Source organism: Furipterus horrens, unplaced genomic scaffold, assembly GCF_987537825.1.
Source record: "Furipterus horrens unplaced genomic scaffold, mFurHor1.1.pri manual_scaffold_8, whole genome shotgun sequence".
Taxonomy (NCBI): domain Eukaryota; kingdom Metazoa; phylum Chordata; class Mammalia; order Chiroptera; family Furipteridae; genus Furipterus; species Furipterus horrens.
This window is the reverse complement of record NW_028327178.1, coordinates 13,958,065-13,985,983: the sequence shown is the minus strand read 5'-3', so window position 1 is coordinate 13,985,983 and position 27,919 is coordinate 13,958,065. Positions and strand designations below refer to the sequence as shown.

At 38.2% G+C, this 27,919-nt stretch overlaps 1 protein-coding gene across 1 annotated transcript in view; it reads right to left on the bottom strand.

Annotated features, from left to right (window-relative positions):
- The window catches only part of MBD2 (methyl-CpG binding domain protein 2), a 61,129-nt gene that overhangs the window by 24,000 nt on the left and 9,210 nt on the right, over positions 1–27,919 (bottom strand). Inside the window, exons 2-3 of the mRNA XM_090285486.1 lie at positions 22,119–22,278; positions 6,805–6,942 (exon numbers count right to left, since the gene is read on the bottom strand). Coding sequence (XP_090141612.1) covers positions 6,805–6,942; positions 22,119–22,278 — 298 coding nt within the window. The remainder of the gene's footprint in view (positions 1–6,804; positions 6,943–22,118; positions 22,279–27,919) is intronic.

The following is a 27,919-nucleotide window of genomic DNA, read 5'->3' as shown; positions in this document are numbered from 1 at the left end:
CATGGCATAAATGGACAGAAAAATTTCCTTAAACATGTCACGGAAGTACAAAGGAGGAGATCGATAAATTGAAGTCTGTTTCTCTACTTTTTGTAAATTGAAGTATTGAAGTATTACATACAGAAAACAAAAAAGTGTCCTTATAATGAAGATATTCTGAGAGGTCGAGTAGAGGTTGTATCTGTAGACTAAAAAGAACAAAATTTTATATATAAAAGCCAAGAACGAGGTGCTGGAAATTAAAAATAATATGATCACTAAAATTCAACAAACTAAAAGTTAAAATCAAGAAAATGTCCCAGAAAGTAAAATAACAGCAACAATACTCAGATGGACTACACAGAAGCAGTCACAGGAAAACTCTAAGATGGCGAAGACCCAACTTACACAGAGAGCGGACAGAACGTTGGGGCTTTCAGAAGGAGGAGGAAAGAAACTACGTAAGAAAACTGATCATGCAAAGGATAGCAGTCATCTCTATTACCTATGAGTACCCAGTGAATGAAAAAAGGCCTATAAGGGACATACTTAATTATTAAAAATCACAAAGATACAATACTAACCCCTTTCAAAGAGGAAGAAAAGAAAACGACCATAAAAGAGGAAGAGATTCAGCAGGACCCTGGACTTCTCTTCCGCAGCACTGACACTAGAGAACAACGAAGCAATGCCTTAAAACTCCAGGGCAAGGGGTTTTCAGTCTAGGATTTCATACCCAGACAAATTTGGTTGGGTCCCGGTGGAATCAAGTCATTACTAATATGCAGGTTTTCTGAAGCTTTACCTCCCATTGTATTTTATCAGAAAGTAACTGAAGGATTTGTCACAAACTGAGGGTATGTGCTGAGAGAGACGAAGACAGAAATCCAGGAAACAAGTTCCCCCACAGCAACACAGCAAAGGAGACCCCCAGAGCTCCAGCTGCCCAGCAGGCCCAGAGGACGGACCCAGGCTGGAGGACAGCAGAGAGGGCTCCAGGAAAATCCTAGGACTGAACCCCATGGATTTCAGCAGAAGGAAAATATTACTGATGGACATGGGGCAGAAATGTTAAGCATTAAGAAACATTTACTAAAACCATCCACAAAGCCTAGCATACAGGTCTTAAGATGAACAACAACAAAGAATTATGAAAGCAATTCTCGTGATGATGACAGGGCATTAATTGCTCTTTTCACGAATATTTTGTCATAATGCTATAAACCTTGACTATTTTACCTATTGAACTAAAATCACAATACAACTATGTTGAAAGCATAGGAGCAAGGGAGGGCGAGAACTATTTACTCATCTGCCATTGTAGGAAGTCAAGAAATAATGTCTAAATTTAACAACTAAAGAAAGAGCATAATAAGTACATTAAGAAATATAGAGGTAATTATAAAGGAGAGTAACTGAAATCAAGAATAAATGCTTCTGGAAATGAGACTAGAAGACATAAAAGTAGGAAACTACTGTTTTGAAACATAAGTTTTTTAGTCTTTTTTTCCCTATATTCCTATGTCATTTAGACAATTTTTAAATTTCAAAAAATGTCACACATCTCTCCACATGATCATTTAAATATTTTTAAATGGACTGGAACAATACATGATGATTAGAGGTCACCATGAACGAATAATTTTTTTTTAATTCACATATGTTTCAGATGCAACTCTTAACTCCTTAATGACTGACAAGTCTCCAAGCTGGTTTTCTGTCCAGGGTGCCAATCCCTCATCTTTTACTATCTGGATATCCCACAACTGTTTTAAGAGTATAAACTTCCTAATACTCATATTTATATTTTATTATTTAAAAATATACTGAGCTACCCCTCAAAATTTCATATTCCTGTTAGTGACATCATTCTCCCAGTTACCTACATTCTAAGACTCTTCTCCCAGACACAGCTGATCAGTCAATAAATTTTGTCAATTGCTTTATAACCAAGATGAAAAAACATCTTATTTATGCCCGAACTTCCTGTAGTTTTTGCAGTGGTCTCTCAGCCTTAAGTCAGTCCTCGTATTACATGGGACAGCCGGACTGAAACCCCTGCCTAGAATTTCTCCCCATACTTCTGTATTGATTTGTCTGGGTCTCTCCTATCACACTAGGAGATCAGTTCCACAAGAGCAGGGACTATGTTTTGTTCACTGCCTATCCCCACTACTTAGAAAAGTGCCTGGCACAAATTGAGGACTCAACTAACAATTTCTGAATTTAAGAACATTAATTCATTGATTCAATAAATGCATATTAAGCACTGACGTAACAGAGACACTGCAGATGAGTAATGAATAACTAATATAGTTATGGCCAGAAAAGGAGAAAGGAGAAACACTAAGTCCAGACTTCATGAATCAGAGGTTTTTTGAACAGATGAAGTGACAGATCTAAGATCAGACTTAGAAGGAGGAGGAGAAAAGCGCTAATTATAGGTGGGAAAGAAAATAACATGAAATATGATCAGGAAATGCAAGGGCAGGGTGCAGGAGGGAGATGTATCTGCAAAAAGTGTGATTTAAGTATAGAACCAGAGAAGGAAGTGAGGCTGGACACGTAAGTTGAAAGGAAATCACAAAGGATTTTATAAGTAATGTTAGGTGTTTAGACTTTACAAGTCGTAATTTGGTTTTTTGACCTAAAAACAGGAAGCGTCAAACGTTTTTAATAACAGCATTTGATCTTCATATCAGATGGAGCTTCTGGATGCAATACGAAGAATGAAGAGAATAAGGCAAGAAGCGGAGAGATGAGTGAAATGACAGTTACTTGGTACAGAGATGGAGTAAGTGAATAGTTAGGAAGTAGAGTCAATAGGACTTGTTGGCGGGTTAGATCTTTGCGGTAAAGGGCGGGAAGAGTCAGGAGTGATGCTCAGGTTTCTGGCTTAGCCAGCAAGGTGGACAGTAGTACACAAAGCACATGCTGCTGGGGCAAGGGTGTGGAGGAAGTGAGGAGGGGTTGGTCAAGGGTACCAACTCTCAATTATAAAATGAACACTCTCTGGGTCCATAACGTAGAGCGTGGTGACTACAGTGATCAATACTGTTTTGTATACTAGAAGGTTGTTAAGAGATCTTCAGTGTTCTCACCACCACCATCACCACCACAAAAAAATGGTAATTAGGTGAGGTGATGAATGTGTTAACTAATGCTATTGGGGTGATCACTCTGCCATGTACACGTGGATCAAATCATCACATCATACACCTTAAACTTATACAATGTTATATGTCAATTATATCTCAATAAAACTAGGAAAAAATCATTCTAAAAAAAGGCAGACTTCTGGAAGGGCATAAAGGAAAGTTTTATAACCTTTAAAAGAAGAATTAGCAAACAAAATAAAAGAAAAAAAACTAGGATCAAATGGAAAATTTAAATCTACTTCACAGATTTAAATATTTAATTTTTTGTAAAAAAGGGGATATTTTGTAAGAAATGTAATTAATATTCAGACTATCAAAAACACCTAAAGCCTATCAGCACCCTATAACCTAATAATTAAAGAAGTAATGGGTCAAAGATGAAATGTCTTTGATTTGAGGATAAAAGAGAAAAACAGCAAGAGACCAGAAAGCAACAAAGATGACAGCATCAAGAAATAAGGAAGAAACAGAAGTGTGAGTTCTTCAGGTGGAAGAAGAAACCTAGGAAAGACACCTTGAACAATGAAATCACAATTCAATTAGATTTGAAAGAATCTGATATATTTTACATATCTGGTCAAATTAAGAACATCTCAGTGACCTTACAGTTTGAGATAACAGTCTTATAGTTGAGAGAGTTCCCTCCACCCCACTCCAGATTTCTTTTTAAAATAAGGAGAAGACAAGGACTCGTTAAATATGATGACAGTATATATAAAAATGTCTGGCTACTTACCCTACCATAACCAGGTTCTACAAATTCCATTTTTACCTTATATTTTTAATTATAGGCAGAAGTTACTGCTGAATTTTGTTTAATGCACTTTGCTTATGTACCCTAATTTGTACTTTTAAAGCTAAGGCATTTTAAAAGATTCAATACATTAGAAATTCATAATTTACATTATTTTGCAGAATTCAAATTAGACTGCCATATAATGACCTAGGCAGAGGATGTCTGTTATATAAGCCATAATTATTAATTTCTATGATTTCTTCACATATAAATTAAGCACTTCAAACCTTGAAGGATCCAAAAATCTAATCCTAGTTCTGGGTGTGCACTTTAAAAGGAATTATACCACTAGCTTGCATATCTTATTAAGAGAATATGATACGGTTAAAGAATAAAAACATTATCTATGGAAACCTCAAAAATAGAAACCTCAGTCTAATTATTTACTCCATGATCAAAATAAGTTCTCTAAATGGAATATCTGGCAATTTATATTACCAAGTTCAATGAAGCTATGCAAAAGGTAGCAAAAACTATAAGAATCATTTTTACCTATGTATTTTTTGCTATCTCCTCAACAATGGTTGATTAACAGTCATCTGGTATATCTATGTTAACACATAATTAAAATCAACATCTTCCCTTTACTAAAAAACGAATCTAAACTGCAATAGTCAAAATGACAGATCATAATTTTTAAAACATTAATACAAAAATTGTCTCGTTACAATTTTTCTGTGTTTGCCCACTGCACAATCCTCTATTTTGAAATCTCATTAGAGACAGTAGTCAAATATTACCTTAATTCTTACACAGAAGACAAAGAAAGGGAAAGACAATTCATGTCTTAGTATAATCAAAAACATGCAGCAAGAAGTGTCAGGTGACATGAGGATCAAGTGAAAAATAGTCCAAACTCTTGAAAAAATAACCTCCTAAATAATTTTAACACTTCCTGTCTATGAAAGCTACAAAATAGGTAAAACCCTCAAAAGATATGGGTTAAAATGACATGCTTTTTTGTAGTGAGGTAGGTTGGGAGGTAAGATTTGGCTTTTCTTTTTCTTTGTACAAGGTTTTCATTTGAGAATAATCTCATAAACCTTAATAAAAGAAAAAAACTGGAAATACTCAACATACCAAAGAATAAGGAGCAACCCATCTGGTTATTTCAACTTCAAAAATCTAGGTTAACAATATCTCTACAGCCAGATGAACACTCAGTAAATATAATCTCTAGTTTGTAAAATCCATGACTGAACTTAGGTACAAAAACAAATAAATTACTGTTAAAATGACTGAAATTTGCTACTCAATTGGTCTTTAACCAAAATATTTGGGTTTACAGGTTATATTGAGAATGATTTGGCAAAGAAAAGATGAGAATAAAAACTCCTGAATACAACCTGTCCTCAATAAGACAATGCAGATTTCCAACATGGAGCTAATGTTTTTAGATAATCCACTTTCCTTTCCTTGGGACTTTTTGAAGCAAACTGTCTTAGCCAATTACATACATTCAGATTTTTCAACAAAAATATTTACCAAGAAAATGATTTCAAAATCTCCAAAAGCCAAAGGACAAGAGGTTCAAGACTTTAGAGAGTGTATAAGAAAGAATACAATCAGGAAGTGGCTTTATCAAAGTGGGCAAAGTTCAGAACGGCAAAATCCGCTCCCTGCCGTAATGACTACTCTAAACCTGCTGTCACAGGCTGGTGACCACCTCTGGGTACAGCAGTAAAACAGAAGGGAAAAGCCTGGTACAAAAAGCTGAATGGCTCAAAGAAAACCTAAGTGGTGATAAGAGCCTAAAGGCACATGCAGGTACGCATCTTTTATATTGGATGTGATACACTTACATGGCCCCTGTTGAATCTCTTGGGGACCAACAGTAAAGCAAGTTTAGAACTTCAAATCTTGAGACATCTATAGCAAGATGCTGATCCAATGTGGCTCCAAATATCTTCTGTTTTCCTGGCTCACCTGAAGAGGAAAAAACACTACAGAGGATGTGGGAACTGGATTTCTTTATGTAGTTTCTTCTAGAGCAACTGTCTGAAAGCTTTGGCCCAATCCTTTATCAAGTCTGGAGAGGAGACACTGGAGGGACTAGTGGAACACAAAAAGGTGGAGTGAGACATCTGAGAGGGGACCACGAGAGCACAAGGTGATCGTCATAGGTAAATCAGGGCTTCTCACCCTAAGTGGGAGGAGGCAGAGAAAGGAGAGGAAAACAATGCACAGAAGTTTCTCCCTCCGCTCCCTCACCCCAATTGCTACTAAAAATTCACAAGGTACCGCTTTCTGACCACACTTAGGGAGTGAATAAGCAAGATTACTTGGAAAGTTTAAGCATTCTGTCAAGTCTCCCTCCCCTGGCTATACAGCATTATTAAGCAGCAGGGAGGCCTTTCCAAGAAAAGATTATTTTTCTTCCCCAAGAAAAGATTATGATCGAATACGGCTTCAGTCAATAAAGAAAGATAATAATATAACCAATTTATACAAGTCACAGGACAATATACCATATTTACAAGGTTTATTTAATTCTGTTTTTCAAAAGGGGAGGGATAGCTTTCATGTAATAAGAAATCAGAACAAAAAGTAGTTTCCAAATAAGAAAATACTTATAAACTAAGCAATACAAACTGCATCCTTCATCCCCTTAGGAAATATTATCCCTAGAAAAATAATGTCTGACGTACATTATCACACAAAAGCAAAAAAATGTAGTCTATACTATTTAGATTCATTTTTAATTAACTTAATTTTTTTTCTTTAAACATTTTACCTAAATATTGAATTATTAGTTCTTCTCCAGCATTCATGTGATCGCCTAGGACATAAAACCATTTTCTTTCCAAATATATTCCATTTTAATCAGAGTTTATTTGACAAATGAGATTGGAGAACCAATTCGATCCTTACCTGACGTGGCTGTTCATTCATTCGTTGTGGGTCTGATTTCACTTTATTATTAGGATGATTTGTGACTTTGGTTACTGGTTGTTTGAAAATTGATGCTGTTTGTCTAATTGGCAACGTTGTATTTAAGTCTGGTTTACCCTGTGGATACAAGCATGTTTTCATTAATAAATGTTATACATAAATATAATTGGATGAATTATTTTTTATTATTCCAATATCCATTACGTTAAATCAGATTCTAACCATCTCAATCTCAATATTTAAAATACTCTAAAGTACATTTTAAGTACTGTATTATGTAAAACAATGCCAGGGAAAAGCTAGTTTACACTGTTTGTATGGAAAATAATAAAATTAAATGATACAAGAACAAACTGTGTGTTTCACATACTCACAATTGTAAACCTACTTCTCCCTGCCCTGTTTGGTAAGTTTTTTATTAAGTTTTTTATATACTTTTAAATGTAAGAAAATTCTCTATATAAAATTCATAATTAACTTGATTAGCAAGATACTAAGGGCTTTCAAATGAACAAATATGTTTAAAGTTGGGTTATACAAAAGCAAGGAGAGCTTTCCGGTCAACAATCGGGACAGTGATCAGTTCTACATTCTGAGAATGAAGGAAAATAATGGCATACTTTGGCCATTAAAATACAAACAGCCTGATCAACTATTAGGAGGCCAGGCTTACATAAAACCACACAAATTAACCTTCTCCTTTTACAAAAAGATAACTAGATTTTTTAAATGTCATAAAAGAAAATATTACTTATTTTATGACATTTATATGTTTAAAGAAGATACTTAAAATTTAGCTTCAGAAAGTCAAGCAACATACTTTACTACTTTTAATCAGCCAGTAATAAAATGTAAGATGTGTTCTAGTGAAGTACAGAACTGCTGTTAAGTTCATTTCCAATACTTTAACAACAGGGGTGGCAGGGTGGGGTGGACAGGGGATGTGAAGAGAAAGAACAAAATGTGATTATGACCAAAATATAAAAGGTTACATGTCTCTAAAAACAATTCACATGTTATTTTGATATAGAAATATACTTGATAGTGAACTTTTATCTTTATAATTATCTCCAGATAAAAATTGTAATATCGTCTTCCAGACTCCAAAATAGTGGTTCTCAACTTCAGCATTCATCAGAATCACCCGGGGAGCTTGTTAAAACTCAGATCCCTGGGCCTCACTCCCAGAGGTTCAGATTCAGCAGTCTGAGGGGACCTGGGAACCTGCATTTCTATTAAGGTCTCAGGTGCTGCTGCTGCTTCGGGAACCACACTCTACAAGATTGCAAATCAGGGGCAGGAGAACCAAACCTAACCCACAGATGAGTTCTCCTCAGTTTTGAGGGTCTTTAATAAATTAAGCCAACAACTACAAATCTGGAGACTTCACATAAAACTCAGAATTCTAGCTTCTCTTAAAAACTCAAAAGATCGAGACATACTGGAACTGATTTAACCACAACAGGCCATGATTAACTAGTGATGGCTGCCAACTTGAGGTAGCAAGTGTTCTCCTTTTGCAGAATTTCTCAACTCACATTTGTGCTGTCTGTCTGAGCCCTGTAGTAGGTATTGAGTTTGTGACCTCTGCTTAAAGAATATTAGCAATGTCTAAAAACAAAAACATCACAATAAATTAATCTGACCATTATTACAGTATTATTTGGACCCACTATTATTAAATGTCTCCACTTACCTCCCCCCAACCCCCAAACACATAGTCCTCTGTATGCACTGGGCATGCTTGTCATTCTTTTATCTCATTCAATTTTGTCCCATTGTTATGTATGTATGTTCTTACCTTTAAGAGATATAGTCATCTTAAATAACTCTTAACAATATTATTTGTCAGGTACTTAGCTTTCTTATCTTTATGGGTTAAAAAAAGAAACTTTGATTTAGAAGCGTACAAACTTGGCCAACAGGTTGCAAAATAACCACTTAGTATGCAATTTCTAAAAAGTATGAGGCCCAGAAAGGAGTACAGTCATCCCTGTCTATATCGCGGTTCACTTATCGTAGCCTCACTGTATTGCAGGATTTTTTAAATATTACATTTAATTATGTATCATGGATTTTTCGCTATATTGTGGGATTCTGCAGTACTGTATACATATGTTGTTAAAGTTACGTAGGTTTAAGAGGGTAGAATATGTTTAAGAACATAAGTAGTGTTTATAAAAGTGTAGAAAAGGTTAATAAGGGAGTGGGAAAAGTTACTAAGGGACTGGGAATGGTTTAAGTGTGTGGGAAGGGTTTATAAGCCTTAAAATATATATAAATACTAAAATAAATGTGAGGTTCCTACTTCACCAATTTTCACCTAGCGCGGGAGGGGTGGTGGTCTAGAACGTAATACCCACGATAAGTGAGGGAATACTGTATGTTTAAAAGCCCTACTGGCAATTCTGTGATACCAAGCTTTGGACACCTCTGACTTGTGACATCTATAGCATTCTGAGGCCCTAAGGGAAGCCACCCAACCAACAAAATAGTCAATATTCAATCCTAAAGGAGCTTAACACATAAATAAATGCTTGTGGAGAACTTTCTCTGTCCCTAATTAGGTATGATTAGTATATATCACTGAACAGTACCTTTGGTTTTGCTTTTGTTCTTTCACTTAAAAAAACAAAACAAAACAAAAAAACAACAATGTTCTCTGCTGATATTAGAACAAAGATGGCATCAGCAGACGCAAAAGTACACTGCAAGCGTTTGTATGAACAAACACCATCCAGGCTGCAAGGCTCCAAGATCCTCGTTGTTACAGAAGATGGCTGGAGGCAGCAGAGATTATTCTAAACTATGAATTCCGAATCCACAAAGACTAAAAAGAAGCATGAAAGGTAAAAACATTGGTGCTACAATGGTAAGATTGATCTTTTTGTCACTGACTTATGCTTCTTAAAAATTAGAAACACTGGCTAAAAGTATTCAAAATATGCAATTAATTTCCATTGCCTGACATTGAGACAGGCAATTCATTCCCCAGGGACACGAAATAAGAGATTACTCAAGAGTGTGCTGTTACTCTTCTCTTGATCGTATTTTATTTTTTATTATTTTTCTCCTCTTAATTGGTCTTGAAAACTCGAGAGACGAAAAGAACTTTTTACCAATTAATTTTGTATTCCAAAACAGTATCATGTAATCTGAAAAGCTGGACTAACTGGTTTTCCCAGAAACTGTCACAAAAACAGTAATTTTTATTACCACCCTCCCCTCAGGCCTGACAGAGTCCTTGTTAATTCATGCCCCGTTGTGTGTCTGAATTTTGAGAAGCACCAATCTGCCATAAACTTAGGAGCTATAAAACTATCGCCTTTTTAATGGGTCAAATTTAAAGCTATTCATACATATATTTGAAATCTTCCTTTTCGATATAAGTTTCTTATATTACAAAATTTAACTGGCAAACACACACATTTTAATATTAGAACTAAAAGTTTCCAACCTGTAATAAATTTTCTCCCTATACTAGCTAGCTTTCAAATCAAAGTTTAATGTATTTTATAATAATGTGTATATTAGGCTGAAAGTATTCAAAGAACTCAAATAATTTTGAGGATCTATTCAATCCCCCTAGTTGCTGAGACTACAAAAAAAAATTTTTTTTTTAAACTTTTACTTCTCCTCTTTCCAATAAATATCTGAACTGGTTAGTTCTTTTACACTCAGAAAAAAATAAACATGCAAAAATTAATTTTTAAAAATAGAAAATCGAGGACAGGGAGAAAACAAATTTTCTTTTGAAAAGGGTAATAATGATTAACACTAGAACTGAGCATCAAATATAAACGTGCACTTTCTGGGGGCCAGGGTGAAAAGAAATTAAATTACACAGATACCATGGTCAGAAAGGAGGAAGCATACCAATAAATGAACAAAATAAAGCTGTTCTGATATTAAATCTAGAAAAAAAATTAAGGCACTTAACATCACAATAAATACTAAGCAAATTTTAAGTGCTTTTTCTTTTCTCAATAACCTTCCATAAAAACTAAGAAAGGAACATCTAAAGGAAAACCCAGTGAAGGTGATTCTGAAAGGGACTAATAACCAGTGTGGTCTATTGTGGAGCCTGTCAGTGATCTAACTTAAGGCTTTAGAGAACAATTAGAGAGGCGGGTGAAAAACATGTCATAAACCAGGGGTATTTTTTGCATTCCTAACTCCTAAATTTTGTTTGAAAACATATATACACCAACTATATTTTAAAATTTACATCAAGAATATTTCTTATTTCAATGTAAATAGTTTCAAAGGATCCACTTGAGTATTTTAAATACTGACACCTTAATAAACTGTTACATCACTTTAAAATATATCTAACAGAATCTAAATATATCCACCATCAACCATTTGTAGATGAATAAACTCGTTATATATTTTATTTCTATCCTTTTTGTCTTTGAATAATTCCGTTCCCAGAGTTACTTATTTTAAACTTGAAAACCTTTCATGGATCATTTATCTCGTGAAATTACTTTTTAAACTTTCTGCGACCGTACAGCTCTTAATAGTTAAATAATAAATCTCTTCTGGTTTATTATAATTATTAGTATACAACTGACCAAAAGTGGTAAATTACATTTTAACAAATTATTAAACCTAAGAGATGAAAATTAGATAAATATATTAATAAAAGGGATTTTTTATTTAAAGATAACTTCATGGCCTTGAATGAGCATTAATTGCTAAAAGGGGTCATGATTTAGTATTAATTCTATTCATCTTCATTTTTTGGATGTAACACCAAGAAACCTTGTTCATATAAATGTAAACAGAATAATTTTCATCATCACTCAGTTCTTTTGAACTTCTTTTGAGTTACAGGACAAACTATCACATGTGCATCATCAAAAATTCTCATAACTGACATCTATTCTAAGTTTTCTGTAAATGCTATTGCAAGCAAAGAACTGTACCAGCAGAAAGACCTCACTGTTACCAAGTCATTCAATTTTCCATATCGACACCAGTATTTGAAATTGTCCCTTTACTGGAGATCAAACTTTTTGTACTACGGTCATAGTGCAACAAGTGAGAAGCGTGATCTTCTGTAAAACTGAAGGCTGACTATGAAAGAGGAACTGGGAAAAAAGAACCTGTACCTCCCTTAGGTACACCCTCAGATCAACTGAAATATGTATGTGGAAGTTAAGGCTACAGAAACAATTCCCGTAAACCCATCCTGGGGGGGATAGTCCATAAAGCCTCCACACAGCATAGTCTGAAGGGCAAGTACTTAAACTGTATATTCTAAATAGCATGTTTCTCAGCCTGGCTTTGAATAAAGCTACTGTATGACCGTTCAAAACTGTACATATTCTATGTATATAGTTTATTTTAAAAACTGATGCCAATTTTGCACGTTTTAAAAATTAGCCATGTTTTTTTCATGCAAAAACTGCTCTATCTACCCAAAATGTTCTAATAAAACTGATACTTCCACATATCATTCAAGTTCACTTTAATTCTCTGGCTTTGCATATACCGCATAACCTCAAGAGATATTCATGCCCCCATTTGAGAAATAAAGACTTTATTTTTCTAAGGTCACTTTCTTCGTGTGTAAAGGAGGGTAACAGAAACTATTCATAAGATTCCTGTAAAGATCAAATGAGATAACACATGTGTAATGCTGTCGCTGCTAATGCAGCTTCTTTCAGCCAGTCACGGGACAAATACCGAGTGCCTGCCCTCTTGCCAGGCACTCACTGCAGGCTGCATATGCAGCCGGTCGACCCCACCAAACTCCTCCCTCAGAACTTACATTCTGAGGGTGGAAGGAAGCCGACCAACAAAGTAGGTTTATAATTTATAGTCATGTCGGCACATGAATCCTGAACAAACAGCAGCCATTTCTATTATGAGCATTAACATGTTACAGAACATGCTACTGAGATTTAGAAACTTAACCTACCATGCTCTCCCAGAAGGAAAACCATCCCCTGGTTCACACAAAAGGAAGCTGAGTGGCACCTTTGGGTCAAACCAGGATTACCCTCAAGAGTAATTTTGGATTTGCTCCAGCGTAAGTACACTAGCCAAAAGCTAATGGCTTCTCACCAAATCAAGAGCCAACAAAGAGCTTTACAATCCTTCGGGATTTTTTTTTCATTGAGCAGAATTCACAAATGATAAAATTTACCATTTTAAAATGCACAGTTGTTTTTAGTATATTTCAAAGTTGTACAATATTCATTGGTTTTTGCAAGAAGAAATATATATATATATATATATATATATGGAGTCTATAATTTTGAACTGAAAATCTACTTATGGAATATCCTGAAAAATACATTTAAGATCAATGGATCTTATTTTAAACATAATAGAATGGGTGGACTACAATTTGAGCTCATTAAAAAGGGATTATACTTGTAATTAACTGAGGAGGTGGAGGACTGAAACTCCAGGAATGTGGGCATCCAAAATAAACCTTGACAAAGCCATGCCATGGCAACTGTCTCCCCAAATCTACCTTCATTATTAGCATAAACGCCAAGCCCTGACCATCTCTAAAAGTCTATCACACTTGGCCGCATGTGAAGCACTAACTTATGATAAACCTAATAAATACCAAACTATTCTCACCAGCAAGCCTATTTGCTCACATGGCTAAATTTCTTCTGGCATTTTCCGCTTCCTAGCAATCTTTTACCAATCAATATCTAAGTATTTGGCTCACATGAGCCAAAAAAAAAAAAAAAAAAAAAAGGAATCATGCTGTTAGCTGATAATAACTTATCTTCATTTATTATAGATAAATATCCTTTATTTATTAAGGCTACTTCTGCTTATGAGAAAATGAGACGTTTTCTGGACAAGAGACTACTAAATAGTTCTAATGTGTCCTTTGCACATCTTATCCTCTCTTCCTTTCTTCATTCATGAAACAAGTGCTATCCAAGTTACCACCGTCGCTGCCTAGACAAACGCCATGGTCTCCTTAACTGGTCCCAGCTTCCACTTCGGCCCCTGACAATACTGTCCACACAGCAGCCAGTACTCACACCGCTCTCTGCACAAAGTCCACCAGTAGCATTCCCTACCACTCCTTAAGCTACCCTGTGATCAGGTTTGTGTACTTCCTTGACCTCACCCCCCACTAAACTGCCACCACGGTGGCCTCCTTCCTGCCTCCTATGCTAAACGTACCGTCTTAGGGATTTTGCACTGGCTATTCCCTCTGCATGGAATGCTTTTCCCTCTGGTTTCTGTATAGCTGACTCCTTGTCATTCAGATCTCGGCCTAAAATATGTCCCTCAAAGACTACTTTCCTAATCACTCAGCCTAAAACAGCCACACAATCAACCTCAATTATTTTTGTTTAATTCACTGTGTAGCATTTAATATTTAAATTGTGTATTAGTCTGTCATCCCACCAGACTCTAAATTCCATGAACACAGAAGTTTGCTCTATATTCCCAGAATATGGAGTAATGATTAAGCAAACATATAGAATGTGCTAAAAGAAATTCTGTGAAATAAATGATGAATGTCTATTACATATTAGGTCTTGGTTATGTAGCCCTTACTCTTCAATAGTCTCATTTTCTCTCTTAAACTTATAGGTGCCACATATGTGGAAAACATTATAATTCATGTAGCAATATCCATTTCATAATTATTAAGCAGACTCATCTGGATTATCTGCCTGCCTCAAGATTATAAATGTAAGAGAAACAATCCCCATGCTTGTTCCATCTATTACTATTTAACATGAAGTCATGCTTATAAATACACGGCCAGCAACCTCCTCCGAGTCGCACAGCCGGCCCTACATAAGCATCCCATGGGAAGATAACCCTGTCTACAGATGGTGTTTCTGGCAAAGTCACAGACAATCATAGTCTGTAATAACAATTCAGCAGAGGTACACATACCTCCTTTCTAAAGACAGGACCAGTCCTGGCTGGTGTGGCTCAGTTGCTGGGGCGTCATCCTGAAAACTGGAACGTCATGGGTTTGATTCCCGGTCAGGGCACTTATGTAGGTTGTGGGTTTGGTCCCCAGTTGGGGTGCACAGGAGAGGCAGCTGATTGATGTCTTTCTCTCTCTCCCTCCCCCTCCCTCTAAAAATCAATAAGCATGTCATTGGGTGAGGATAAAAAATAAAGATTCTTTAAAAAGTCAGAACCATATTTCAATGGTACACTCTGTTCCGGCAATTATCAAAATTAACCCTATCACACCTCAAATCCCTCTTAGCAATAACCAAGTACCAAGTTCCTCAGATCGCACGTTATCATCCACCACTCATCCCATGGTATTTCCTTATACACCCACCCCACCGTGGCTCTCAAGCTTTTTTGACCTCAACCAGCAGTAGAGATATAGTTTACATTATGACTCAGTACACACAAGTATGTAACACAAGTTGCCTAAAACACTCACCCTTACTAAATGTGATGTGTAATTTTATAATCCTCTTGTATTTCACTTTAAAAATTTTCTAGTCATGAACAATTACATTGATTTAATGATGTGAAGTTTGAAAACCAATCCCATCTCCCGATCCTTAACACTGTGCCCTCTTAAAGGACTGGTCAGCAGATATTCCTCAGTATTTTCTCTAAACATTCTCTCCAGTCCCAGACTTACTGAACCTTGGCTGTCCCTTAAAGATACTATCTCCCTTAAACTTCTCTCAAATGAAGGCTTACACTCTCACTCTCTCTCTCTCTCTCAGCACTACATATCGAAGGGCCAGGAGGTACTAAAGCATAGACTTTTTCCTTCCTCCCTATTTTTCTCAGATTATTTCTCCATTTTGGGTCCTTCAAAAACTTGAGCTCCTTTGAAGCTCTTAGGATCTGCTGTACTACTCTCTGCCCTTCCGAATCTCTGCTTTCTCTTTCATTCACTGAAGATTTTAGTTTCTGTTTCTCATCTTCCTCTCCATCCCAACTCGTGTTCTCATTCCTAGAGGCCTCAATACCCATGTGGGTAACTTGTCCAACATCTTGAGTCCTTTGACCTATTATTCCACCCAACCTCACCCACCTAACATTATAGTCACAGGCTTGTCGACCTAGTAACTACACCATCTCCAGTATCGCAACCATGCATTCACAGCTGCAATTTCCACTTCCTGTCCTTGCAGCTCACTTAGCACTGCCCTCTGAAATGCTTTTCCCCATCAGTATCTCCTAGACATTGACTGGTTTTTTCACTGTTCCTTAACTCCTTCCACATTCCTTCCTGCCCAGTATAGATCCATGGTCCATCACCACCAACATTACACTGCAAATGAGCTGAACTTTCTTCACCTCTGACTTTCCACTTGTGCTAGAGAACCCACTGTTCTTAACCTGTCCAAAGTCTTTAAAATGGGAGGTTAACCAGCCCAGCATCCCTTTCATCTACCATTTAGTTCCCCTCTCCACCCAAGCAAATGTATTGAAAACATTGTCCACGCTTTCACTTTCAACCCAATCCAATATGGCGTCTGTTCCCATTGAAACTACTGTTATCAAGGTTATTAATTCATGTTGCCAAACTCGATGGCAGTGTGTGTCTTCCTGGGTTCAAACTTTCAGCAGCAATCAATGTAACTGACTACTTACTCTACCTTTGAAATTCTCCTCTCCCATGTCTCTTTCTCGCCTAGCTTACGAGCCATTCTTTCGCAATATGCTTTGCTGATTCCTTCTATTTTACCAAATGCTCATTACTAGATTTTCTCCGTGCTTGGTTCCACATCCTATCCTGTATCTGGATAATCTCCTCCATTTCTATTATTTGGAATACTATCTATTATCATCTCCATTTACATATGTAATAAGCATCTCAAACTATTTGGCAAAGTTGAAAGGCACCTAGAGGGCCTCCTGGACTCTCGAATTGGACACTTCCGTGGATTAGTTTCTTCCAAGCTGGCCTTTCAACCTTTAAAGGAAATAATAATGTTCCTTGATCATGCATAATCTCTTCTAAATATTGTACTCTCTCCTCCACGTCTCTTTCATCTTCGTAAGAGTATTCTAACCATTTTTATGGGAGGGGTTAAAATGCACATATGTGTACATGTTTCGAAATGCATAGAAACTTTGGAAGGGCCTACAAAAAAGAAGAAAACCTTAATAACAGTTTCCTCTAGGTAAGAGGACTAAGCCTCAGAGACTGAAGAGGAAGATATTTTTCACAGAAAATCCTTTCACCATGTGTACAAACTAATCTAATAATAAATCAAAACTTTTAAACTTTTAAAAGAGCAGGCTATATTTTGCTTCCAATTTCTCATTTCCCAGAAACTTTGTGATTTTATAAATGACTTCTAGTCCTTCCAGCCCTCAAAACTGGTATTTAAAGGTCACCAGATGCCTTCTAAGTTGGAAATCCAACAGATACCACAAAATCCTTATCCTTCTTCATCTCTCAGCAGCATTTAATAAAAATCGTCTTTCTTAGGCTTTTACATCACCACTTTCTCTTGTTTCTCCTACCACCTTTCTGGAAGCTCCTTCTTACTTTCCGTAAGACTAATTTTTTTTTTTCTTTTTTACAGTGTGACAAGATATTTCTCTTCTGCTTGCCCCTGTGTTGGGCTAGCTCAATACAATATGGCAAACCGCTATGACAGGAGTTTTCCAAGTGTGACCTGGGAGTCCCTGAGAGCCACAAGATCTTTTCAGAGGCCCAAGAAACAAAACGATTTTAGCTCAATCTTCCTCACCCCATCCCCAAACCTGCTCATCATCCCCTACTTCCTAGCCACGCTTGCCCCACACTATTCAAGCCAGACTTGTAGCAGGCATCGCCAAGTCCCCCCTGCACGTATGCATACTAATCCTCTTGACTGAGTCTCACACCTTCCCGTACCTGCTGTTAGTTCAAGGCATCATTACTTTTCTAGACGACCTCAGCCCAAACTGCTCTCTACCTCCAGTTTCACCTTTTCCCAGTTCATTCTCCATACGCACCCATTCTATACCCAAAATCCAACCTGACTCCCACCATTGCAGCAACGCACCTGTTTCTCAAACTGCACAGAAGTTGTCCTCATGACACAGTAACTCTGTACAATAATTTGTTTTTAGTATTCTGTTGAAGATAACTGAGACAAGCACCTGCTAGATCATTTCGTTGAATACCAAGGACACAGCCATACAGAATTCAAGGCTGTGTGTGTAATCATAATAGCATATTACCATTAAACCAAGGTAATACATGGGAAATGAATTATTAACTTACATAATTAATTCAAGATAATATGATGCTGTTTATTTCAAAATGTAACAAATTTGTGTGAAGAGAGAAATGTGGTGAAAGAACCAAGTTTTTCCAAGGTATCAGTAGCACTGACAAGTCAAGCTAAAAAAATAACTAGCTCCATACCATATTCCCATTCTATGAAATCTATAAAATACACCATATGTTTTATTAATGTTAGGGAACTTGAATTTTATTAGTTTTAATTGGTAGTATTTTGGTGATGTTAAGAGTTAGAAACACGAACAACTAAGTTTCATGCTTACCAACAAAACCAAGCCGCTTAAGTTCCTTAAACGTATTGTGCACTGATAATCACTATACTCTTCTTAATCCAATCCTAGTGTTCTCCAATTAAATTTTTAAAGGAATATCACATTTTAAGAAACTTAACTTCCTTCTTAAAATGATGAGAATCGTAACTCTGAAACCCTGAAACATCTCCTCTTTGAAAAACAGAAGCTCACACAGACGCCTAGATAACGTGCAGCTTTGAAAGCAAAGGCTTCGGTGTCTTCTGTGCACACTAAGGACACAGCTCTAGAACTGTGCTGTCCGATACGGCAGCCACTGGGAATACGTGCCTGTCTAAAATTTAATTAATTCACTAAAACTCCAGTTATTCAGCCACACTTGTCCCATTTCAAATATTCAGTAGCCACATGTGGTCGGTAAGTACAACATGTCACCAGCACAGAAACCGCTACTGGACAGTGTTGCTCTCTAACCTCCGCCTCAAGTAAGCTCTGAGAAAGCCACTCAAGACTTCTGGTATCAACTTGACGTTGATGACTTCCAAATCTTTCTTTAGTCTTTTTCCATTACTTTCACAGAGTATCTTCTGTATTCCACTTAAGCATCGCAACTCTACTTTATCAGCTGGAGAGACGGAGGTTCTGACTGGAAACCATTATGACAGTAGTTAAGAAAATCAATAAGGTACGCCCTGGCTGGGGTGGCTCAGTGGACTGAGTGCCGGCCTGTGAACCAAAGGGTCGCCAGTTCAATTCCCAGTCAGGGCACGTGCCTGGGTTGGGGGCCAGGTCCCCAGATGGGAGCACGCAAGAGGCAACCACGCATTGATGTTTCTCTCCCTCTCTTTCTCCCACCCTTTCCCTCTAAAAAAATAAAAAATGTTAAAAAATAAAATCAATAAGGTATGACGTCTACAATAATGGAATAGATTTTCAAAGTAAGGTTAAGACTGAGACTGAGACAAGTGAGAATAGGTACTTTAAGGGCCTTAGTAAATATTAATCAGAAGACAATTCCCACGCCACTGTACCCGCTCATCCTAATTAAAAGCCACTTTGCAAAGATCTTCAAAAGATATCTTTCCAACCATATTTGAATGTACTGTTCACCAGTCAACTCATCTTTGATATGGAAGATACACTAAAACCACAGTTTATAATCAGTCATAATAAACTACAATTTAGCCTGTTCCAAAGTTTATTTTGTTAATTACTTTCTTAAGTCTTTGAAGATAAGAGTTAAAAAAAAAAAAAAAAGAAAAAGCAAAGCTCAAAACAACACAATTAATAAAGCACTTTAGCCAGGTTTACAACCACACAGCAAAATACTACCTCAGATTCCTGTTACCAGTTCAACTCCCAGCTTTCTCTATACTGCATTAAAAAGTAATAATAGTTATTAATTACAATACATTTTCTGCTTTACAGAGATATTTCATTTTTAAAAAATGCAAAACTCCATTTTCTAACTACTTAACAAAAAATAAAACCAGATGCAAAATAAGACCATGCCCCGCCCCCGCCCCCCAAATTCAGATAGAAAGCTTCAGAGAACAGTGACAATGAAAAGCATTTCCCCCAAAATGTACGGTATATTAATTTATTCAATAAACATTTATGACCACTATAAACTTCTGAAATGGGGTGGCTTTTTAATCAAATAAACATGAAGCAAATATTTATTAAGTACCTACCGTGTTCTAGGCTTTGGGCAATAGGTACAAAAACAACAGAAAAGGCATGGTCCCTGCCCCCACGGAGCTCACAGTCTACGGAAGCTGGCAAAGGACCACAAACGCAGTAAGCGCCGGGGAGGCATTATGAAGATGGGGCTGGATCTGCCTGGAGAATGCAGGGCAGGCTTCCCAGAGATGGAGACAATGGAGCTGTGCCTTGGATGAGAAGGAGTTCGCAGGTGGAGGGGGGGGAAGCGCATTCCAAGCAGAGGGAACAGCACATGAGCAAGCAGAATCTTGAAAGCGCATGCCGCGGTGCGGGATGATGCAGTCCAGCGCAGCTAGAGCGTAAAGGTGCACGCAAACTAAAGAGACGAATCAGGTTTCGGTTTTTAGTGAAATCATAACTATCAGGAAGTTCATCTTCACATTACATTTAGTGTAGAATAACTGTGCCTCTGGTAACAATAAGGTAGTTTGAAAGCATTCCAATCATTTCATAAATATTTGAGTCCCTTTCACAGGTACCCAGCACTGTGGTTAGTTTTTAAAAGGCAGTTTTAAAATGAATCTCAATTTTCCTCTGTATACAAAAGAAGCAAAATAAACCTAGAATCAAGGTTTTCTTAAGCTGAAACCACCCTGCTTTGCCTATACACACCCAAAGTCCTACCTTTTGACAACACGAGCCTCCGTGTACTCCCATCACTATCTCGTAACTTTCTTCACTTGTCACTTCAACCCAAAATAACACTGTGAAGCATTACAGAGGCAATTTCAGCCTTCCCGTCCCATTCTGCCTCTCTAAACAGGGTACCTGCCAAGGTCCCATGGAAATCTATGCAAAGTAACCAAAGCTACAGATGAGGGAAGAGTGCATTCCAACCTCAGTAACAGTTTTGGGGACTAAACTATTGTAAACTAGGAAGCTGAATAAAGAGAGATACGAAGCAGAGACACCATACCCTTCAGGAACACTGAAGAGATAAGGAGGAGAACAGCTTGGGGCTGAAAGTTTCCGACACTGGTCACGAGGCAACACTGCTCCCTGCGGTAGCTTAGCGCTTTAGGAAGGAGAAGTGGGGAAAGGAAAGGAACTAACAGGGGTCAAACACTTGGCTAGATGTTTTCATATAAATTCCTATTTATGCTGAGGGAAAGATCTTATTACCTTAATGAGAAACCACAGGCAATTGGAGGTCACAGAAGTTGCCCGTGACCAGTGAGCGGAGAGCCAGAGCACGAAACCCCGCCTGGATCCAGCCCCCCACCCACCCCCACTACACTGCCTCACGGTTCCTAAAAGGAATACACACATTCCCAAGTGGCATGCAGGGTTACAGCAGTCATGTCCCTAGAAAGAAGAGCCCTTCCTTTTCCCTTCACCATTTCACAGTCAATGTGAGAAAATGGTGGTGGCAACACACATACAATGAAATTTAAAGAAAAACTGAGAAAAAATGGTTATAAGATTAGTTGCCCTTTGGGGGGAGGGGCATGCTAAAGGTTCCTTGTAGAGACACTGGGTGCATTAATACAATTAAATTAACATTATAATTCAAATGCTACTTGCTTAAATTCCTATGTAACAAACCATCAACTAAGCAGCTCAATTAAAATAAGAGCTGAGGGAAAAGTCTCCAATCACCGTATTAGGATGAGAAGATTATCCCAGATTGTCATCATCCTCAATATGATCACAAGTCAAAATTATACCTCCCCTTTCTCAAATCCTAATCCTGAAAACAAGTAGGTAACTATAAACTATGTGGGAAGAATATCTGCCATATTAAAATGTTGCTTCTTTGGGGGCAACAGGAACTATTAAAAAAAAAATTAAAAAAGACAACTTCAACAAAGAAATCTTTTGTAAATAGTTCCAATGAGCCAAAAGTGTGATGTCTATTGACCTAGAGAGATACTGAAATGTTTTCAACAGTGCACTATTTACTTAGGCTCCCCCTCTGTAAGTACTGCCAACTACCAGAAAATTTATCAGATTTATAAGACAAAAATGCTTAGCAGGGGGAGGGAAAAAAAGGAATCCAGACAACCAAAACTTCAGTGTTATATTTAAAATATAAGGTACTTCTTGGAGTCTTTGAAACAGCATACAGACGTTGTAAGTTACGGACCAACCTTGTTCTGATTGAGAGGATCGTTCCGCAGTCTCTGCTTGTTCTTCTGTAATTTACTAGGCATCATCTTTCCAGTTCTGAAGTCAAAACTGCTGAGGTCAACAGTATTTCCCAGATACCTTGCCAACTGAGGTTTGCTTCTGAACTTCTTACCACTTGGACTAGAAGAAAGATAATGTTAATTGTACAAAAGACAACAATATTTACCCTAGACTCTGTAAATCTTTTCTTCGTGCTGTCCTTCCTGGTCCCAATTGTTACCACATTACAGTTTACATGTTTATTTTTTCAAAGACATGTCACTGTTTGAAAGGAACGCTGTGGCTCACTACAGAAGGAGCACGTCCTCCATGCGTCACTCCACAGGCACACCGCTGGGGCACACGGCCAGTGTCGCTACAGATCGCTGCTGGTCACTCACTCAGCGACCATCACAGAACCCCACCACAAATTTACTTCCGCAAGAAATACTATCAAAGCTGGAAAACTATAGAAGTGCTAGAAGTATACAAAGGCAACACTGGCCTGTTCTAAAAAATCTTTTTCCTCAGCGGCATTGCCCTGAAGTCTTATCTTAATTTTCTGAGCCAAATGCGTAAAATAAACTGTCAAAATCAGTGGGATACAAAACGAGGAGGGAATTGTGAGAATTCTAGACTACCTCTCAAAGAAGCCAACATGTTATATTTAGAACTTAACCTTGCAACTGACTACTGTGAAAGAAAAATAATTCAACAGGAGACAAAAGGGAAAGAGCTGGAAAACGAAGCAATAAAATATTGCCCTGGAACAGCAAAACTTCTGTCTGGGTCAAATCCAAACCAACACACCCCCTTCGTCAAACTCTGGTATTCTGCCACCACCACCATCAAGACAACAGAAGATCCTATCAATGTTCTTTTTCCATAACCACATGATGTAAGTATTCCTGAAACACAATTCAAAGCGCAGAATTCAGCCTGGAGATGAAGATAACCAGTAACAACAAATCAGAACAAAGGAGACAAGAACACAGCAGAGGAAAGGACATAAGATTCTGTATAAGCAAACCTCAACTCCCGTTCTAACCCAGATTTCAAACATGCTTCATTTCACAAATTAAAATAGCCTGTACTCCTCAATATTGTCCCAAACTCGAATCATCTCTGCCCATCACAAACTTCCGCCCTTAAGCCTGACCTCCTTGCGCTGCCCTCTGCGTCACATCACGGCCCACCCAGCACCTAACCCTCAGGCTGGAAAGCACGTGACAATTGTCAGTGCCCCGACCCTCAGCCGCAATCCAGTCCAAGTTCTAAATGTTCAGACTCAACACTGACAGGACAGTTCACCTCCTTAATAACACATCAAAACCCTTCAGTGTGTTGAGCTCTTTTTTTCTAGACTTTTTCCCACTAGCCTTGGATACCCTGCATTCCAAACTCAAAGTTGCCAAAATATGCCATGTACCTTTGACTTCCAGCCATGCCTTTCCAGATGGGAGGATGAGCAGAAGCAATTCTGCCTGTCAAAAGACTATTAAATCCTCCAGGTCCAGCTAAAATATCACCTCCTTTATGAAGTTATCTGGGATTCTCCAATCCTAGTTAGAAATAACTCTTCTATTCCTGCAATTCTACTTCCCTACAACAATAATTCCTATACATTCTCTTGATGAGTCAAGCCATCAGAAATCACAACGCCACTTTTTAAAACCCTCAAACACGAATTATATAGGCTAGTACAAAACAAATTCACTTTCTGAAAGCAAAAACTTTTATCAGTTGAACAGTAAAGAATATGGTTTTCATTTCCAGACACACTGAAATGGTCAATTCTATGCTTAGTTTAAAAGTCATACTGCATGGAATTTGAAAAACTGAACCGGAAAATATTTTCATGATTAATCTAACTACATAAGAAATATTACTAAAAGACCCAAATTAATTTTAAAAATTGGTAAAGATTTCTCTGCTACTATGTCACTTATAAAAACTACAATTAATTTTAATTAAGCTAAAATAGCCATATATGCCTTAAAACTAGATATTCCAGTTACTGGTAAAAAAAATTCCGACAAACTATTTAGTGTAAAAAAAGAAAAAAACTCTCTCCACAAAATAAAATAAAAATTCTCAATCAGCTATCCCTGTAGTAAGATCTCATTAGTGCAATAAAAAGCTGAGTTCCAGAGTGGACTTTGTTTTCACAGACTAATGTTCCAGAAGATGAAAACATTAAGCTACCAAAAAGACAAGCCCTGCTACTCTTAGGCACAACCAGAATGTCATTTCTGAAAGAATCAACTGACTTCACGTCACAAATTAACCCTGCAATAAGTTGTTCTTTATGTAACAGGTGAAATGCCAGTTATGTATGCAGAGGAAAACATACTAGAGCTTCACTATAGAACACTACAGAGCTTCTTCTATAGAACACAATTCATCAGAGATCTTTAAGTTTTAGTTACCCTTCCCCCAGATTAAGAAAATCTAAATACTTAAGAACTCAACTAAGCGTCCCGTTGCGGGGAGAAGCCAATTCACCCCCTCCAGCGGCATCTCCACTCCGCATGGACCCTGAGCCTGCCCGTCCTACTGGTGGTTCCTGCGCCCACGCTGGCTCCTGCAAGTGCGAGGGAGGCAAATGCACCTTCAGCAAGAAACCCTGCTGCTCCTCCTGCCCCAAGTGCGAGGAACACACCCAGGACTGTGTGTGCCCCGGTGGAGAGGGGGCACAGGCTGAAGTTCCAAGTGTAGCTGCTGCCAACGAGATGAGGACCTGCCCCTCTGTGAAACATGCATGTACAGTGCAGGGTGGGGGTGCCCCAGTGCCACCTCTCCCTGTGGGGAGGGAGGCTCAGCTGTGTACCCCCCGCCCCAGCTAACTGCTGGCAGTGACAATAAATCTCATGAATGGCATAAAAAAAAAGAACTCATGACAAGTAATGGCACAGTCTGTGATCTATATTAGCAGTTTAGTATGGCTTAAACTAGTTCAATGTTTAGGTGATTTTAAAAATCAAACAGAAAGTACTATTACAAGAAAGGCCTGATATACTCTACTGATAACCTAAATGACCAATGAAGGAAAATGGTGGAAATCAAGTTTTAACTATTAGCAAATCAAAAGAAAGTTGGGCCTTGGCTAGGTGGCTCAGCTGGTTGGAGCATCATCCCGGTCCAGTCCCCCATCGCATACACCAAAAGGATGAGGGTTCGATTCCTGGTGAGGGCACATGCCTAGGTTGCAGGTTTGATCCCCAGTCGGGGCACATACAGGAGGCAACCAGTTGATGTCTCCCTCCCTCAAATCAATGAATAAGGACTTTTTTTTTAAGTTGGAATACCAGCTAGTATTCAGTCAAATCTAATTCACACCAAATCCCTGCCTCTTGTCATATAGACAAACCTCTATGACGCATCTATACTGAATAGCTACAGGTACTGGTCACACCTCAGAACAGTGGTACAAGGCATTTGCTTCTCAATAACTGCTATGGCTTGTGCTTGGTGCTTTAAGACAAGTTAGCCTGGCTGCTCCAGTGTATTTTAAGACCAGGGGCCTTTCACTGCAGAAAATGAAGGCAATCATATAGAAAAGACCAGGTCCCAAGGGAAGATTTAAGCAGGAATTCTGCCCATCATATATAGACCATCCGCACAGTGGCAAAATGACCTTGGAAGTGGCTGAGAAAGTAAATGCTAGATGGACAAAAAAATGACATGTCATTTCAGCTCTGGTTTCACTCAGACTGACAAAATTATCTTGTGTTTGCGTTCTAAGACGGCTACTGTAGGGCCCAGTCTCAGACACACCAGGACTTAACATGACTAAAAGCATCAAAGCGTAACTTGGGGAAATTGCTTTAAAAAGGAAAAAAAAAAAAAAATACTGTAGTAGACTAGTGAAAAATATTAGTCATTTTCAGTTTTCTGTCCAGAGTAACTACTTCTAAACCCAGTAATGAAATACTAATATTTGACTTTCAACCACAAAAAACATCCTTACCAACTGCACCCCATATATGCCAATCCTGAACCAACCTGTGTTCTCACCTTTAACTTCTACCCACTAAGTACCCTGAAGAATAGTAACAATCCAGTGAGAATAAGACACATGAGTTATATTTTTCCAGTTCACAAGAGAACATTTCACCATAAGAACTACATCTCTGCTTGCTTTCATTTTGATTATAAAATTTTTAAAGCACTTCTTAAACCAAACTCTGAGAGTTTCTAACTATAGATTATCAGAAAAAAATTGTATTTGGCCTATGACTTTTAAATTTTAATTCTAAAAAACCTGAGATACAAGTAATACTTAAATTATGGTCCCCTGAATTTAATGTTATTCATATTGTCACTCTGTAAACTCACCTGTAATCCTAATTACCTGAGCTACATGACTGTAACATGCTGTGCCAGTCTAGTACACACAAATTAATTCTTACGAAGACCGGCTGCTTACACGCAAAACTGCACTCTGATAGAACAGAACATATTTTTTTCACATCACGTTGGCATGGAAAATCGTGACATTTAGTCAAACCATTATGAGGAGACCAGAAGTCTAAGCAAACACAAGTGAATCTTCAAAGCATCTGTAACAGGATAAACTGTGTGGGGGGGGGGGTGGCAGTAATGGGAGTGGAGCAAGGCAGACTGGCCCACGCGTAGCCAGCAGCACTGTGGACAGCAGGTGGTTAACCACTGGGCCAAAGAGCAGGTTCAGAGGTGCACCCCTCTCCAACATTACGGGGTCCTTTGTAATAAATCTCCACACTGAAAATGGCTGACGCAATAAAATCTCCACACTGAAAATGGCCGACGCTAAGCACAGGAAAAGTCTGAGAATAAGGAAACAACAACTTTCTATCTTCTCCTGCCTTCTTAAATCTTAAAGTTTACCAGTTACTTTTAAGAGTTAAGCACTGAAAGAAAAAGACTTCTCAGACATTAAGTAACAATTGTCTCCAGAAATCAAATTTTAGCTGAGATAAAAATATAAAATTAAAGTTATCTTTTTGCAATTTGCAAGAAATACATATTTGATCTTGCCCTGGCTGGTTTAGCTCAGTGGATTGAGCGTCGGCCTGCGAGCTAAGTGTCGCTGGTTCGATCTTCCAGTCAGGGTACATCAGAGAAGGAAAACTCTGACTCCAAAAAACCTCCGCTGCCTTGCGGCATACCTCTTCAGGGGAAAGGCTAAGGGAGTAAACCCCGACAGAAAATCCGGAGCCGGAGTCCCTAAGGCGGTTTGACGTTGTAGTCAACACCGGCAACTCCTGCGGCGCACCTGAAGCCAAGCTGTATTGACTCCGTCTTTCCCTTGGACCCTTCAGCTGCGAAGAGAGGGGGGGTCTGCTGCATGGGCAACAGCAGACCCTCCATATTACCCTGCCCAGGCTCTGTAGCTTCAGCGTCATCGCAAGATGTCGATTCAACACGGGAGGAGACAGATACCGTGTCACTCCCGAGTCGGACTGCACAGCCATTCTTGGCGGTGCAGATAGACTCTGAAGAAGCTACACCATCGTCTCTCGAGACGGACGGCTGCCGACGACGACGACATATTTGATCATCTCGTATACATGTGGTCTTATCCTTTCCTGGCTCAAAGCTCCCAAACTCCTTGAATTTCCTAAGTGATAAAAGCACAATGGTGTCCCTTGCTTTGTTAGTGAGGTAACTTCTGGATCCCACTCAAGGGTAGGGCCTGTTGCCAGCAGAAGCCAACCATGTGGTTAGAGAATGGACCTTCCAAGGTGGGAGAGAGTCTCAAGGTTGAATCAACTGCCAGTGGCCAATGACTTAGAAAATT